This window comes from Ranitomeya variabilis, chromosome 2 (assembly GCF_051348905.1).
Source record: "Ranitomeya variabilis isolate aRanVar5 chromosome 2, aRanVar5.hap1, whole genome shotgun sequence".
NCBI lineage: Eukaryota > Metazoa > Chordata > Amphibia > Anura > Dendrobatidae > Ranitomeya > Ranitomeya variabilis.
Genome location: NC_135233.1, coordinates 238808856 through 238825759, shown reverse-complemented (window position 1 = coordinate 238825759; position 16904 = coordinate 238808856). Strand labels below are relative to the sequence as shown.

At 45.3% G+C, this 16904-nt stretch overlaps 1 protein-coding gene across 3 annotated transcripts in view; it reads right to left on the bottom strand.

Annotated features, from left to right (window-relative positions):
- Positions 1–3027: 3027 nt before the first annotated feature.
- LOC143805222 (transforming protein RhoA-like) overlaps positions 3028–16904 on the bottom strand; it is a 29321-nt gene continuing 15444 nt past the window's right edge. For all 3 annotated transcript variants that reach the window (XM_077284222.1, XM_077284223.1, XM_077284224.1), the window contains exons 2-5: positions 5896–6053; positions 5579–5699; positions 4991–5121; positions 3028–4191 (exon numbers count right to left, since the gene is read on the bottom strand). In XM_077284222.1, the coding sequence (XP_077140337.1) occupies positions 4018–4191; positions 4991–5121; positions 5579–5699; positions 5896–6051 (582 nt within the window). In that variant the 5' untranslated portion in view covers positions 6052–6053 and the 3' untranslated portion in view covers positions 3028–4017. The remainder of the gene's footprint in view (positions 4192–4990; positions 5122–5578; positions 5700–5895; positions 6054–16904) is intronic.

The following is a 16904-nucleotide window of genomic DNA, read 5'->3' as shown; positions in this document are numbered from 1 at the left end:
AATTGGAATAGCATCTTTAAAGTGACAAATTAATCGGATATTACAAAGTTTTTTCATCTATTGTGAAGGACAAGTCACGGGACAAGCGATTGACAGAAGCGGTTTCATAGACCTTGACTTATAACAAAGAAAGAATTTCTCTCGGTGATCAAAGCAGAAACTACTGGACATCTCGTGCAACCCAGTATAAATGGCCAGAATGTATCCATACCAGTAAAAGTCATGCTGTATATTTCCAGGCTAGAAGAACTTATCTGTAAAGTGAATGACAGCTACAGGACTCCTCAAGATGATAAGTGTGCTATCCGAGATGGAAATTGGGTAATAGTTACTATTACCTATACTATACTCGCTAGGATGCTGATGTCGATCTCCGCTGTTTCCTTGATGTAGTTACTAAGGGTCCCATCTTTGGCCTTCTGCATGACATCGAGGACACAGCCTGGTTGTGTGAATGACTCCATACCCCTGGGTCAGGAAGAGTCGCACGTTGGACAATCTTTGTACGTTTCATGCAGCAAAATAGAACCGTTACACATTGCAACAGTCGCCAACATTACTTTGATGGTATCTAAATTTGCGTAAAGATAAAATGACAAGAACTTCCTGGCTGGTGGAGCACAGGTAGATATCTTTCACTTTTTGTGTCTTCTGATGGAGCAGACCGGAATCCTCCGTGGGTGATCTGAACTCTTACACCAAGTTCCTCACCAATTTTGCTTCTAGGATGTTGCTTTTTGGGGGGGTGATGGATTTGATGTCCCTTTCAATCACATCTGGAGCTCCCCCTTCAGTTTCTAACGCTTTGTTTATTTTGTGATAGAACTTGTTCTAGATTCTGGTCTCCTTTTTCTTTCCATTGTCATTAGTCTCTCTTGTCGATACTCCACCCATATTTTTGAGTCAGGAAGTTTTTCTATTCCTTCATCTATATGCTACATCTTTTTCCTGGAATGTTTCCCTATCTTCTTAAGATTAGGAATGAACAAGATAAAAAAAAAACAAAAAAACAAAAACGCAAAATTATCCTGGTATGGCATCCAGTACGGACCAGGACAGTGCACAGCAAACTCCTGCCCGACATCCTGTGCCACTTACTTCACCCCTAAAATGTCGTGGTGCACATCATGACACTGCAGAGCAGCTCAGGATTCTGGCCAGAAGGGAACACTTCCCTGATTCAGCTGTTATGGGGGAAATCAAACAGGAAGCTGGACCAGGGGAGGAGGAATCTCTTTTCTTATTGCTAGAAAAGACAAATAGACGTGCAACATATTCAACCTTGCATAAGAGTTTGGAATGTCTCGTAACAGCTACACGGGATTCCGGAACTATGTAGCTATATGATGTCATCAAATATTGTGGATTCGTATTCAAATGAAGAGGTCAGTACTTGTTTGTGATGTTGTCGGGAAGCTTTTGTAAAGCAGCAGTGTTCTAATATCCGCTCCAGTTTGATGGTCCTATTTTAGTGACCACAGTACAGCATCAAGACCCCACCTGAAAGAATAGAGCCAAGAATATTATAAAGGTTCTGAAACAGGGGGATGGCAACCTGCAGCCGTCTAGGCACGCTGAAAGTTTAGTTTCCAACACCTAGAGTGCCACCCTGTTGTATGGTAAAGTAGGTGCCATTCAGTCCAACAGTGGTGGTGCAAACCTTATGCAAAAGTTCAAATCCGGCCATAACGCAGATGTCTGAACCTGGAACTAACACAGACCCTGTGCAGTCACACCGCTCCAGAGATCACGCACTGGGTGTGCCCCAGCATCAGCGTGCACCATATGGGGAAGTGTCAGCACACTGCACCAGGCCGGCAGGAAGCGGTCACATTGAGGTTTGCAGCAAGATTAGATTATGAAACTGAGAAAAAAAAAAAAAAAAATGGTCCAAAAGATGGGAACCTGGACTCCTACTGAATGTACGAGGCCACAATAGAGGTTATGCACGCGGGTCACATACAGAGAGTGGGACAGCTGATGAGGATGACCGCGCTGCCATTATGGATGATACAGGAGTCACACGGCGGAGCAGTGCCCAGGTGACAGCTGCTACAAAGCTGCATCATTTCCACTAAGAAATCTGCCACTGTGAAAAATCCCATGTGGCTGTACACTTAGGCTGTGTGCACACAACAAGACTTTGCTGAATTTTCAGAGCAGAAACACAAAACGTTTTTGAAGAGTTTTGAGATTTAGAAAGTTTACACTCAGTTTCTGCCTCTTCCCCAGGAAAACCCCAAGTGTGCACAAAGCCTATTTAGATTTGCTCTTGCTTGGCCGTTTTACAAATTTTGGTGGGCTGTCTATCCCGGGACGCCGTACACATGTACCTCTCATACGTGTGCCACTAACATGTCACATGGCAGCAATGACTGGGCGTAAACTGGATGCTGAGGGCGACTGTTCAGCTCTCCCTGTTTGGATCAATTTTTATTTCGGTTACATATAATGATCCCAGATTTGTAGTTTTTCTATGCAATATATATACACATATTGCCGTAAGTAGTGAGATCCCACGCTGCTCCACTAATGAAGATGACCACGATTACAGGGGTGACTGCTACTACCCGAGTATGGCCGACTACACGGGGTCAGCACAGCCGCCGTCCATACAAATGTAACTCACTTACTTACACATGGAAATTATTCATTGTTCCCATACAAGAGCCAACGAAATCACAATTAAAACAACTTTCTCATAAAGACAGAGTGCGCCTTTCAATATGGAACTTCGGAGGGGGAACTTTTTTGAGCATTATACCCCTTAAACGCATAAGTTTGAGGATCTGTGTCTCCAAACAATGTCTTCGAGCTTCCCTACTAAAAAGGCTAATCCTTACACCAAGACTAGAGATTAATACAGGGGGTCCCAACAACCAGACCCCTAAGGATACAATACACAAAAACCTCCAACTTGATTCCTTTGCACATCAGCTTTTTCTACCAGATGAAGCTATCCGGGGGGGAAAAAAAGCCCCCGTGACGCCTTGTAGTTACAAATCAGTAATGACAGGGGCGGCTTACTAAACATGACTACACAGTTTTATTGTGAAATTCTGCTTTGCTGAGAAGAGTGTATTCAGTAAATCCTTTTAGAAAACAAAAAAAAAAGGAATAAAATTAGAAATCTTTTAAAACACACACACACACAAAAAAAAAAAAAAGCAGCGCGTCTGCCAGGCCCAAACATCAGACGGAGGCACAGGATGGGGCAATATGATATGGCACAGAAACAATTAGAGCAAAAGCTCAGAGCCCTTCTCTGCCGTTCTGCAAAGCTGCTTCCTTTTCCTGTCTGATAACCCCATCCTGACATCAGGGGCTCTCGGACCACATCACAAGGGACTGTGATTCTCTATGCGAGCTATCCCGGAGTCGTTGTGGAACTACAGATCCCAGCAGGGCTTGCAGCAACACAAAAGCTGACGACCTGGCTCTCCCGGATGAGTCGGCTCGGCTCACTCGTGTACAAAACATCTGAGACATATATATGTATATATAGAAAAGGAACATCAGTTTTTGTGAAACAGAATAAAATCCCCCCCCCCTATATTCTGCTACCGTGAACCCCCTAAACCAGCACTGGTTATCTTGGAGGGGTCACGGGGAACATGGCACTGCCTGTCACTCCCCCATTTTTAGAAATTGCAAAAAGAGGTCACCAACTCCTTCAAAAAGTCCTATAAAGCATGGCACCTGAGCCCGAAGGTTTCCATAAAGGCTGTGGTCCTGTCCCTATAGATGGAACTTGCAGAGCATGGTGCTGACCACGTGGCATGATGTGGGAAGGACTGGCGGATGTTGGCATCTCCTCCCCCGCTGACCTCTGTGATAGGGCCTTCATAAGGCAGTGTGGCTGACATAGGAATGGCACAGCTTCATCACGGGCCCCCTCATCAGCCCAGGGTCCAGAACTGAGCTGAGATCTTATGGGCAGAGAGGGGAGCAGACGAAAGGGAGGGAGGGTGAGGGGCGATGGGGGAGGGCATCTTTCTTTTGCAGTTTGGCCGCACTCTAGAGCAGATTGCACGTGTTCTTCTTGCGTCCTCTCTTGGCTTGCAATGCAGCTCTTGTCGCCATCTCGAAAACTTCCCGCACACCATCCTTTGTTTTAGCAGAGCACTCCAGGTAGCCAAAGGCACTGATCCTGTTTGCCATATCCCTGCCCTCTTCTGGCTTCACTGGCTCCTGTACAGAGAAGAGACAGCATCTTGTCACACTCTCATAGGCAGACCCGTCTCTTACAGGATATGTTGCAGATCCTTTGCCAGGACTCAGGTCAGTAATGTGGCCGTCGGGCCGGGAGCCCTGAGAACCACCTTCATTCTCCCGGCATTTGTGGCCCTTTTCATTAGATGGTATATGTACACCATGCCGTAATGTTGACATTGTGTCATGGCGGCAAATGGGAAGAAAAAAAAAAAAAAAAGCTGTGGATGCCGAGAGGTAGGAGATGGTTCTCAGGGCCCTCGTCCAATATCCACAGATTACTGCACAGGTACTGGGACCTGAGAATCCTCCCATGTGCCATATTTCTTTAAGTGGTTATCCATAAAGTATTATACATCATCAATATCAGATTGGCGGGGGTCAGGCAGTGATTAGCTGTCAGCAGATCCCATAGTCACCAAAAGTCAGAACAGCACCACTCTGCACGCCATTTAGTGGTTGTTCTTGGGGACTGCAGCTTCCCTGCCTTATGGAGGTTTATAGCTGAGCTGCAGTACCAGGAAACGGCCACTAGGCAGTGTATGGAGCTGGGGCAGCTGAGCAGTGCCAGGTGTGGGACCACCAACAATTTTATATTGATTACTTAAGCTAACAATAAATCATTATGCCTTTAAAGGGGGAATTCTTAAAAAAAAATAATCTCAACAAACTTCACTAATCAAAATTCATCATGTGTCCACCAATGGCACAGACGAGAAATACTCCCAAAACCCTCCAGCACCCGAGCACCCTCCCTGTCCGAGCCCACATCACCCACCTGCTTCATCTTGGCCAGCTCACGCCGAGTGTGCTCATCGTTCCGCAGATCCTTTTTGTTTCCTACCAATATTATTGGCACATTGGGACAGAAATGCTTCACCTCCGGAGTCCACTTCTCAGGGATGTTCTCTGGAAAGAAGAAATGCAAGAAGTCTCCATTAAAGGGACTCTGTCAGCACAGGATGACTGTTCAAACCACGGTGGGCACTCGGTGCTCCATGGCGAGGCCATTCATTATTTTATATACACCTTCCCAATTGCTCGTTACCCTCTATGTCCGCACGTCTCTAGCTCTATGAAGACAGAGCTGTCAACCAAATAAGGGGGTGGTGGAGATAGAGGGAAAACAAGAAGGTGGGAAGGTCTATTTAAAATGATTGGCCCTGCCATGAAGTCCTGAGCGGTGGGACTTGGTGTGAACAGTCATACTGTCCAGACAAGAGTCCCTTTAATGTAGACTACACTGGGACATGACACCCTCTGTTTGCGATGGTACAAAGCCAGACGCAGGCCCAGTGATTTGGTGGGGAAAGCCGCTGTCCCATATCTACCCAGGTTATTGGCAGCAGATTTCTGTGTCACTTACCCAAGCTGTCGGGGCTGTCAATGGAAAAGCACATAAGGATGACATCAGTATCAGGGTAGGACAGGGGTCTCAGACGATCGTAGTCCTCCTGGCCGGCCGTGTCCCACAGTGCCAGCTCCACCTGGGGAAGACGAGGCTTTAGTCTCCTTTCAACTTTACAATCTGTTTGAAATTGCACAACTCTTCCTGCAAAACCAGGAACCCCCCTTCCATACCTGTACCATTGAGCTTTTAAAGGGGTATTCATGACATAACAGCTACCAGGGGAAGAGGTCCCTAATGTGTAGACAGATCTGCTCTTTTCCCACTTTTGTTACCTGTTTGGAGTCAACCTCTATGTCCGCCACGTAGTTCTCAAAGACGGTGGGAACGTAGACTTCAGGGAACTGGTCCTTGCTGAAGACGATGAGCAGACAGGTTTTACCGCAGGCGCCATCACCAACAATGACAAGCTTCTTACGTATAGCAGCCATGTCTGGGGGAGAAAGGAAGTGGTGTAGGTCAGCTCATCGAGTGTAGTCACTATGCACAGACATGACATCCCACATCCAAGTGAGTGGCACCATCCAACAGCAGCGGCATAGTGTGTACTCAGCTGACATCCTGGTTGCATCCATGTTCTTCTCTCGGCAGCAGGCAAACTCAGCTTTATTTTAACCACTGATTTCTTAGCAACAGATGAGTTAAAAACAAATAAAACTCAAATGGTAAACTGAAGTCTGTCCTCTGTGCCTCCTCCATGGAACTGATCCTCATAGACTTTACTGGCCGAGTCTAATCCACAAAATCTGATCACAGGACACACTCAAGAGTCGCACAGATCAATGACACTGTCACTGTGCTGCCGACAAAAAAAAAAAAAAAAGACAGACAGCACAGACGTGTCACATGCTGTATTATGCCTCAGAGCTGCACTCACTATTCTGCTCGTGGAGTCACTGTGCTCATACATTATTGACCCCGAGTTACATCCTGTATTATGCTCCAGAGCTGCACTCACTATTCTGCTGGTGCAGTCACTGTGTACATCCATTACTGATCCTGTACTGTTTATGTGATTTATCTATTAGAGGCGCCAATTCTGGCGCTTTGCCCGACTCTTCCCACTTGCCTTGTAGCGGTGGCAAGTGGGGTAATATGTGTGGGGTTGATGTCACCTTTGTATTGTCAGGTGACATCAAGCCCACGGCTTAGTAATGGAGATGTCTATAAGACACTTATCCATTACTAATCACATAGTTACATGGTAAATAAAGACACAGCCAGAATAAAGTCCATCATATGAAATAAAAACAAAACACATCTTTCCATTTTTATTTAAAAATAAACAGTTATACTTACCTGACGCCTAATTCCACTGAAGCCCTCGTCTCCTGTAATAAAACAAAAATAAAAAACAACCATATCCCTCACCCGTCGGTCGTTCGGTTCCATGCCGTAATCCATGTTTGGGATAAACAGGTTTCAACCTGGAAAGTGCCAAGATGCGACCGTACAGGATGAGAACCACTGATGAATGAGCTGCTGCGAGCAGTGATGTCACCGACTATGCGTTCCAGCCTGGCCAATGAAATGCGGTGACCTCAGTGAGATCACTGCTAGCACCGCGAGAAAAAGTCAGTGAGTTCACCATGGTGAACTCCCTGACATTCTCACGGTGCTGAGGTCACCGCAGTTCAGCCTCAGGTGACTCACGGTAACCTCGATGATGTCACGGCTACTCACCATTGATGTCACCGTTTCTGTCTTTATTTACCATATAACTATAGGATTAGTAATGGATAGGTGTCTTATATACACACAAACCTCTCCATTACTAGTCCATGGGCTTGATGTCACCTGGCAATACAAAGGTGACATCAAAGCCACAAATATGAACCCCACTTGCCACCGCTACAAGACAAGTAGGAAGAGCCGGGCAATGTGCCAGAACTGGAACATCTAATAGATGTGCCTTTTCTGAGCGACTACAGACTGCTATTTCTAGGCTGGGGGCAATATACATGGCCACTTACCAGATGGAGAATACCACCCCCGAGCTGTCTGCTTTAGCTTCACTGGTGGTCAAAAATAAGGGAACCCCATGCCGTTATTTGAAATTTTTTAAGTAATAATCATAAGAAAAAAACAAAAAAAACAGCGTGGGGACCCCTCTATTCTGGATAACCAGCATTGTCAAATCTGACAGCTGAGGGTTGCAACCTGCAGCTGTCAGTTTTGCCTGACTGGTTATCAAAAATACAGGGGAACCCACGCAGGATTTTTAAATTTATTTATTGCGCAGGCAGCAGCTCATGAATACTCCCAGCTGTGCCAACTCTCACGGTTATCAGCTGAATACAACCCTTATTCTCCCCTGCTCAAACTAATCGCAGGCAGAGGAGGGAAGAATGATCTGAGATGCCTTAAGCACCCAACACGGGGGAACAAAGCGATGTAAGGGGTATCTAGATAGAGGTAGCACTTCTGGTGGAGGGCTTGCCGTGTCCTTTATGGACAGCTCTTCCATCTTTGGTCCTCATCTGATGCTCAACTCTCACCTGTACCTCCAAGTAGCTGCTAGCATGCGGCAGCAGGTACACCCCGGAACACCACTTCGGCAGGCGGGTCAAACCACGTGAGGGTAGGTGTTGGGATTCTTTGAGACCTACGGTGATTTTCAAGGGTTTGCCTACCCTTGCATGTGAAGACTGGATATGGCAGACTGTGCGGAAGAAACCACTCAAGATTCAACGGACAGACAAGCGATTCCCAGCACAGCGTTGTGGAGCGCTGAGAGGGCGCAGCGAGGCACATATAGGACACTGCTGGCCATCCACTGCACACTGACCTATCTCCAGTTGTCTCGCCTAGTTCTTGCCACTGGGGCTAGATAGGTATGGGCGAGAGAGTGAGGTTGACGACTGCGCAACTCTTTCTCACTTTAATCCAAGTCAAGCGCAAGTCATGACTTCAACCACTGTATCTAAAGTCCTGTGGCGATGGGAGAGTGGCAAAGCAGCAGGTGTGGAATCACTGGAAGCTGTAGTCACAAACCTGCACGTAGGTGGCCCAGGCAATATGGTCGCTCCCCACTGGACCAAAGCAACAGTGGAGTTCGGCAGCCTCCTGGGTGTCTGAGCAGTCCTGTTCAGGATCACTCAGAACCTCAATCGAGGACGGGGCTAGAAAAGGTGCCCCAAACAGTCTGCTTCATTTCACCTGGCCAGCCTACCGCAGCTGGCAGGTTTCCCATACAGTGGTTGACACACAAAGAAAGAAAATGATGGTACTCAACCTTGGCACATGGAATGTGAGAACTCTGCTGGATAATACTGAGGCAGACAGACCAGAGAGAAGAACGGCATTGGTTGCTCGGGAGCTAGCCCGTTACAACGTTGATATAGCAGCTCTCAGCGAAACACGCCTGGCAGACAAGGGTCAACAGACAGATCATAGTGGTGGATATAGGTTTTTCTGGAGCGGTCGAGGCAGAACTGAAAAACGAGAAACAGGCGTGGGATTTGCTCTCAAAACTCATCTTGTTCTTAATCTTACCAGGCTTACGGAGAGCATCAACAACTGTCTGAATGCATTTCAGCTCCCACTTACAAACAAGAAACACACGACTCTTATCAGTGCCTATGCTCCCACTATGACTAATCCGGATGACATTGAAGTGAAGTTCTACGATGAACTTGTCATCACCAACACTTTATTCCGCTTACCCACTCTCAAGACATCATGGATGCACCCACGCTCGAGGCATTGGCATCTCATTGATTTCATCATTGCCAGGAAAAAGGATGAGATGGCCTTTAGAGTGACGAGGGCCATGTGCGGTGTAGACTACTGGACTGACCATCGCCTCATTGTGGCTAAGTGCAGGCTCCACATCCTGCCTGCGAGGAGACCCCAAGGGCAGAAAACTACAAAGAGGCTGAATGTCTATAAGCTGCAAAATAAAAGGATTGCAGCGGAACTTGCCAAGGACCTTGATGGTAGACTGTTACATACACTGCAGGCAGAAGATATCGGCGTTGAGGAACAGTGGACAATTCTGAGAGATGCCGTTTATAATACTGCTCTGGAGCATCTCAGATCAGTAGCCAGAAATAATCAAGATTGGTTCGATGAAAATGACGAGGAAATAAAGACACTCCTAGAAGAGAAACATCAGCGGTACAAGGTGTATCTAACCCCACATCGTTAGCTAAGAAAGGTGCCTTTACCAACATAAAAAGAAGGTACAGATCAAGCTACGTGAGATGCAGGCTAACTGGTTTAGCAAGATGGCTGATGAAATTCAGGGCTATGCAGATACCCATGACCAGAAACGCTTCTACGATGCGCTCAAAGCTGTATATGGACCCCAGTCATCAAGCTCTTCATCTCTGCCTAACGCAGATGGAACTAAGCTGCTGACAGAAAAGAAAAATTCTGGAACTGTGGGCTGAGCACTTTAAGAATATTATTAATCGCCCTGCCAATATCAATGATGAGGCTATTGCTCACCTGCCCCACGTAGAAATCAACAAGGACTTTGATGTTCTTCCCAGTGGAGATGAAGTTAAGAAAGCAGTAAAAACTTTCTTGTGGAAAAGAACCGGGAAATGATGCTATACCTGCTGAGGTATATAAAGCTGGCGGCCCTGCTCTGATGCAAAACGGTGACCAAACTATTCCAGCATATGTGGAAAAAGGAGCAGGTTCCGCAACAGATGAAAGATGCCAGCATAATTCATATATACAAGAGGAAAGGTAATCGCCAGTCTTGTGACAACCATCGAGGCATCTCCCTTCTGTCCACTGCAGGAAAGACATTGGCTCGTCTCTTGCTCAACCGCCTTTTACATCACCTTGAGCAAGGCCTATAACCCGAAAGCCAGTGAGGTTTCTGTGCTAAACGAGGAACAGTGGAAATGGTCTTTGCAAAACGTCAACTTCAGGAAAAGTGCCAGGAGCAACACCATGACCTTTATGTAACTTTGGTTGATTTGACCAAGGCTTTCGACACAGTCAGTAGAGACGGCCTGTGGAAGTTCATGGCAAAATTCGGCTGCCAGAGCAAGTTACTCTCAGGCCATGTTCACACGATCCTTTTTTTGATCCTTTTTTTTTCAGGTCCTGATTTGGAAAACCCGCAGTGCAAAACTGCACTGCTGATTTTCCTGCAGTTTCTTCTGCAGATTCCTCTGCGGGTTTTCAACAGCACTTTCCTATTGGTGCCTGTTGAAAACAGGAGCTGAATCCGCAGAAAGAAGTGACATGGTACTTCTTTTTTTCTGCAGGCAAATCCTTGCGGATTTGCCTGAGAAAAAAAAGGATAGTGGGCACAGCGGTTTTTGTTTTCCATAGAGTAACATTGGACTGTACCCTGCATGGAAAAAGGACCTGAAAAAAAAAAAGGATCAAAAAAAGGATCGTGTGAACATAGCCTCAATCGTCCGGCAGTTCCATGATGGTGAAGGATCTGAACGATGGAGACGAATCTGAGACTTTCCCAGTAACAAATGGCGTAAAACAAGGCTGTGTGCTTGCTCCAACCCTGTTCAGTATGCTACTCTTTGCAGTGTTAAGTGATGCCTTTAACAACTGTGAAGATGGAATCCAGGTTAGGTACAGGACTGATGGCAAGCTATTCAACCCAAAACGCCCGAAGGCGGTTACAAAAGTGCATGAGACTGTTATCCGTGAATTATTTTTTGCTGATGACTGTCAATTTAACGCTAGCACAGAACAGCAGATGAAGCATGAAATGTACTTTTTCTCAAGCCTGCAACATTTTTGCTCTCGAGATCAACATAAGAAAAACTGAAGTCATGTATCAACCTGTTCCAGGGAAACTATACAAGGAGCCACGTATCACGGTGAAGGAGCAAAACCTCAAAAGCAGCAGATAACTTCACCTACTTAGGCAGCACACTTTCCCGTGAAGTAACCATAGATGCTGAGGTTAATAACAGAATTGCTAAAGCCAGTGCCGCCTTCAGGAGACTGCGCAAGAACGTCTGGGAACATAGGAGACTCAGCCTTACCACGAAGCTGAAGGTCTACTGTGCGGTGGTCCTCACAACACTTCTCTATGCTAGCGAGACCTGGACAGTCTACAGCCGGCATGCTAAACAGCTTAATCATTTCCACATGAGTTGCCTCGGCAGACTCCTCCACATCAGGTGGCAAGACAATGTCCCGGACACAGCAATTCTGGAACAAACTGGGCTCTGCAGCGTCTACACTCTCCTGCTGAAAGTCCAAGCCAAATGGGCTGGACATGTGGTCAGAATGCCTGACAGCCGACTACTGATACAACTGCTGTACGGAGGACTGTGCCAAGGAAAGCTAGCAGTTGGGGGCAGCAGAAGGGCTATAAAGACTGCCTTAAGGTGTCGCTCAAAAACCTGGAAGTCAACACCAATGAATGGAAAGAGCTTGCCCTGGATCGTCCAGGTTGGCGGGGCAGGATCACCTCAGAAGCACGTGCGGCTGAAGATAGGAAAATCTTTGATGCAAAAAGAATGCATACTGTCCGCAAGGCACAAGTAGAATCTGGTGTACTGACTACATCTTCTTCCTTATATCAAACATGTGGGTGAACCTTCAGGGCCCGGATTGGACTCATCAGCCACCTCTGGACCCATAACTACTAATTCTCTTCTAACCCTGAAGCCATGGTCATCTTCGACTACGAACATCATCACATTACATTAGTTACCCTCTACTGATCCAGAGTTACATACTGTATTATACTCCAGAGCTACACTCACTATTCTGCTGGTGCAGTCACTGTGTACATACATTACTTTTGCTGTACTGATTCTGAGTTAAATCCTTTATTCTACTCCAGAGATGAACTTACAATTCTGCTGGTGGTCACTGTGTATATACATTACATTGCTTATCCTGTACTGATCCTGAGTTACCTCCTGTATTATACCCCAGAGCTGCTCTCACTGTTCTGCTGGTGCAGTCACTGTGTACATACATTACATTACTGATCCTGTACTGATCCGGAGTTGCAGGAAAAAACTCGAAAAAAATCCAGCTCCAGGAAATAGAAATTATTTTTTTGTTGTTTAAAATTAAATTCAGATTTATTCAAAATATGTTAAAAATTCGAACCCAACTAACAACATTTTTAACATGATATCTAATATATAAAGCTGAATGTGTGTATGTGTGTATGTCCGGGATTGGCATCTGAACCGTCGCAGCTACAGCCACAAAATTTTGCACAGTCACACGTCTGGACCACGAGAGCGTCATAGGCTATGTTGTGAGGTGAAATTTTAACCCCGCGCTTTCCAATTCACCAAACAATTTTGCCCCTATCTACATAATGGGGAAAAAATGAAAGGAAAAGTGTTGGAGGCAAATTAACAGCTGCCAGATGTGAACAAGGGGGACTTAAAGAATGAGAGCGATGGCGCCAAAGAGTATATACTGTACAGTTGCTAAGGTGGGGCCCCAACATGGGATAATCACCACACCACCACAGGGATATGAACACACACACAAAATGCGCCACACACTACCACGTGCTCGAACACATATACCACCCTCAGCACACATTTCACCACACATACACCAACCTCGCCACATAAAAGTCGAAACACAAAAGTCGCCGCTCAAAACTCGCCACGCGCAAAACTCTCCACATGCAAAACTCGCCACACGTGCAAAACTCACCTCATGGAAAACTCGCCACACGCAAAACTTGCACACGCGGAAAAATTGCCACATGCACAAAAGTTGCAACACATGCAAAAGTTGCCTCACACAAAAGGCACCACACATAAAACTCGCCATGCGCAAAACTTGCTGCACACAACTTGCTACACTAACCTGTCACATGCAACTCGACACACAAAAAGTCGCTACATGCATGTCGCCACACAAAACTCATCTCACAAAAGTCGCTACATACATGTCGCCACACGCAACTCAACACACACAACTTGACACACGAAACTCGCCCTAAAACACACACAAGTCTGGTATTATCCTTCAAAAATAAAAATCTGTTTAATAAGCAGACAAACTACAAGAGCAACAAATGTACCATATAGGAATCCGGCAGCTGTCAGTCACATGACCTGTCTATTATGTGTATGTGTGAGCTAATATATATACTGCCAGGGGGTGGGCTTACTGTTGGCTGGGGATTTATCAGGCTGCCAATTTAGCTTACAAATACTGACCAAATAACGATATGTCATCTCTAATACAGGAGATGACATACAGATATATACTATATACAGGAGGAGATGACACACAGGTATATACTATTTACAGGGGAGATGACACACAGGTATATACTATATACAGGAGATGACACACAGGTATATACTATATACAGGAGGAGATGACACACGTATATACTATATATAGGTGAGATGACACACAGGTATATACAATATACAGGAGGAGATTACATACAGGTATATACTATATATAGGAGGAGATGACATACAGGTATATACTATATACAGGGGACATGACACAGCATGTATATACTATATACAGGGGAGATGACATACAGGTATATACTATATACAGGAGATGACATACAGGTGTATACTATATATAAGGGAGATGACAAACATGTATATACTGAGGTGAAAATGAGAGGTGTGAGGTGAAAATGAAAAGGTGTGAGTGCAAAATGAGAGGAGTGAGGGAAAATAGTGGAGTGATGGGAAAATGACAGATGGGAGGTCGAAATGACAAGTGTTAGGGGGGAATGAGAGGAGTGAGGGGGAAAATAAGAGGAGTGAGGGGGAAAATGAGAGGTGTGAGGGAGAAAATGAGAGGTGTGAGGGAGAAAATGAGAGGTGTGAGGGAGAAAATGAGAGGTGTGAGGGAGAAAATGAGAGGTGTGAGGGAGAAAATGAGAGGTGTGAGGGGGAAAATGAGAGGTGTGAGGGGGAAAATGAGAGGCGTGATGGGAAAATAAGAGAAGTGAGGTGCTATAATTAACCACAGATATTTACTATGCCCAGGCAACGCCGGGCTCTTCAGCTAGTCCAATATATAAAGCTGAATGTGTGTATGTCCGGGATTGGCATCTGAAACGTCGCAGCTACAGCCACAAAATTTTGCAGTGTCACACGTCTGGACCCCGAGAGCGTCATAGGCTATGTTGTGAGGTGAAATTTTAACCCCGCGCTTTCCAATTCACCAAACAATTTTGCCCCTATCTACATAATGGGGAAAAAAATGAAAGGAAAAGTGTTGGAGGCAAATTAACAGCTGCCAGATGTGAACAAGGGGGACTTAAAGAATGAGAGTGATGGCGCCAAAGAGTATATACTGTACAGTTGCTAAGGTGGGGCCCCGACATGGGATAATCACCACACCACCACGGGGATATGAACACACACACAAAATGCGCCATACACCCTCAGCGCACATTTCACCACACATACACCAACCTCGCCACATAAAAGTCAAAACACAAAAGTCGCCGCTCAAAACTCGCCACGCACAAAACTCTCCACATGCAAAACTCGCCACACGTGCAAAACTCACCTCATGGAAAACTCGCCACACGCAAAACTTGCACACGCGGAAAAATTGCTACACATGCAAAAGTTGCCTCACACAAAACTTGCACATACTCAAAAGGCACCACACATAAAACTCGCCACGCGCAAAACTCGCCATGCGCAAGACTTGCTGCACACAACTTGCTACACTAACCTGTCACATGCAACTCGACACACAAAAAGTTGCTACACGCATGTCGCCACACAAAACTCATCTCACAAAAGTCGCTACATGCATGTCGCCACACGCAACTCAACACACACAACTTGACACACGAAACTCGCCCTAAAACACACACAAGTCTGGTATTATCCTTCAAAAATAAAAATCTGTTTAATAAGCAGACAAACTACAAGAGCAACAAATGTACCATATAGGAATCCGGCAGCTGTCAGTCACATGACCTGTCTATTATGTGTATGTGTGAGCTAATATATACTGCCAGGGGGTGGGCTTACTGTTGGCTGGGGATTTATCAGGCTGCCAATTTAGCTTACAAATACTGAGGTAAAAATACTGACCAAATAACGTGTGAACGAGGTCTAATACAGGAGGAGATGACATACAGATATATACTATATACAGGAGGAGATGACACAGGTATATACTATTTACAGGGGAGATGACACACAGGTATATACTATATACAGGAGGAGATGACACACAGATATATACTATATACAGGAGAGATGACACACAGGTATATACTATATAGAGGAGATGACATACAGGTACATACTATATGCAGGAGCAGATTACCTACAGGTATATAGTATATACAGGAGGAGATGACATACAGGTATATACTATATATAGGAGGAGATGACACACAGATACATACTATATATAGGTGAGATGACACAGGTATATACAGGAGGAGATGACATACAGGTATATACTATATACAGGGGAGATGACACAGCAGGTATATACTATATACAGGGGAGATGACATACAGGTGTATACTATATATAAGGGAGATGACAAACGTATATACTGAGGTGAAAATGAGAGGTGTGAGGTGAAAATGAAAAAGGTGTGAGTGCAAAATGAGAGGAGTGAGGGAAAATAGTGGAGTGATCGGAAAATGACAGATGTGAGGTCGAAATGACAAGTGTTAGGGGGAATGAGAGGAGTGAGGGGGAAAATAAGAGGAGTGAGGGGGAAAATGAGAGGTGTGAGGGAGAAAATGAGAGATGTGAGGGAGAAAATGAGAGATGTGAAGGGGAAAATGAAAGGCGTGATGGGAAAATAAGAGAAGTGAGGTGCTATAACTAACCACAGATATTTACTATGCCCAGGCAACGCCGGGCTCTTCAGCTAGTTTTGAATAAAGCTGAATTGAATTTTAAACAACAAAAAAATCATTTCTATTTCCTGGAGCTGGATTTTTTCGAGTTTTTTCCTGCATTTACCATGTCACTGGCTAGACATTTATCCTTGCTTGGATAGCTTCATCACATTTGGATCTTTGTTGGGTGAGCTCAATATTTTCTTTTTGTATACAATACTGATCCCGAGTTACATCCTGTATTATACCCCAGAGCTGCACTCACTATTCTGCTGGTGCAGTCACTGTGTACATACATTACATTACTGATCCTGAGTTACATCCTGTATTATCCTCCAGAGCTGCTCTCACTATTCTGCTGGTGCAGTCACTGTGTACTTACATTCCTGTATTGTACCCCAGAGCTGCACTCACTATTCTGCAGGTGCAGTCACTGTGTACATACATTCATGTATTATACCCCAGAGCTGCGCTCACTATTCTGCTGGTGCAGTCACTGTGTACATA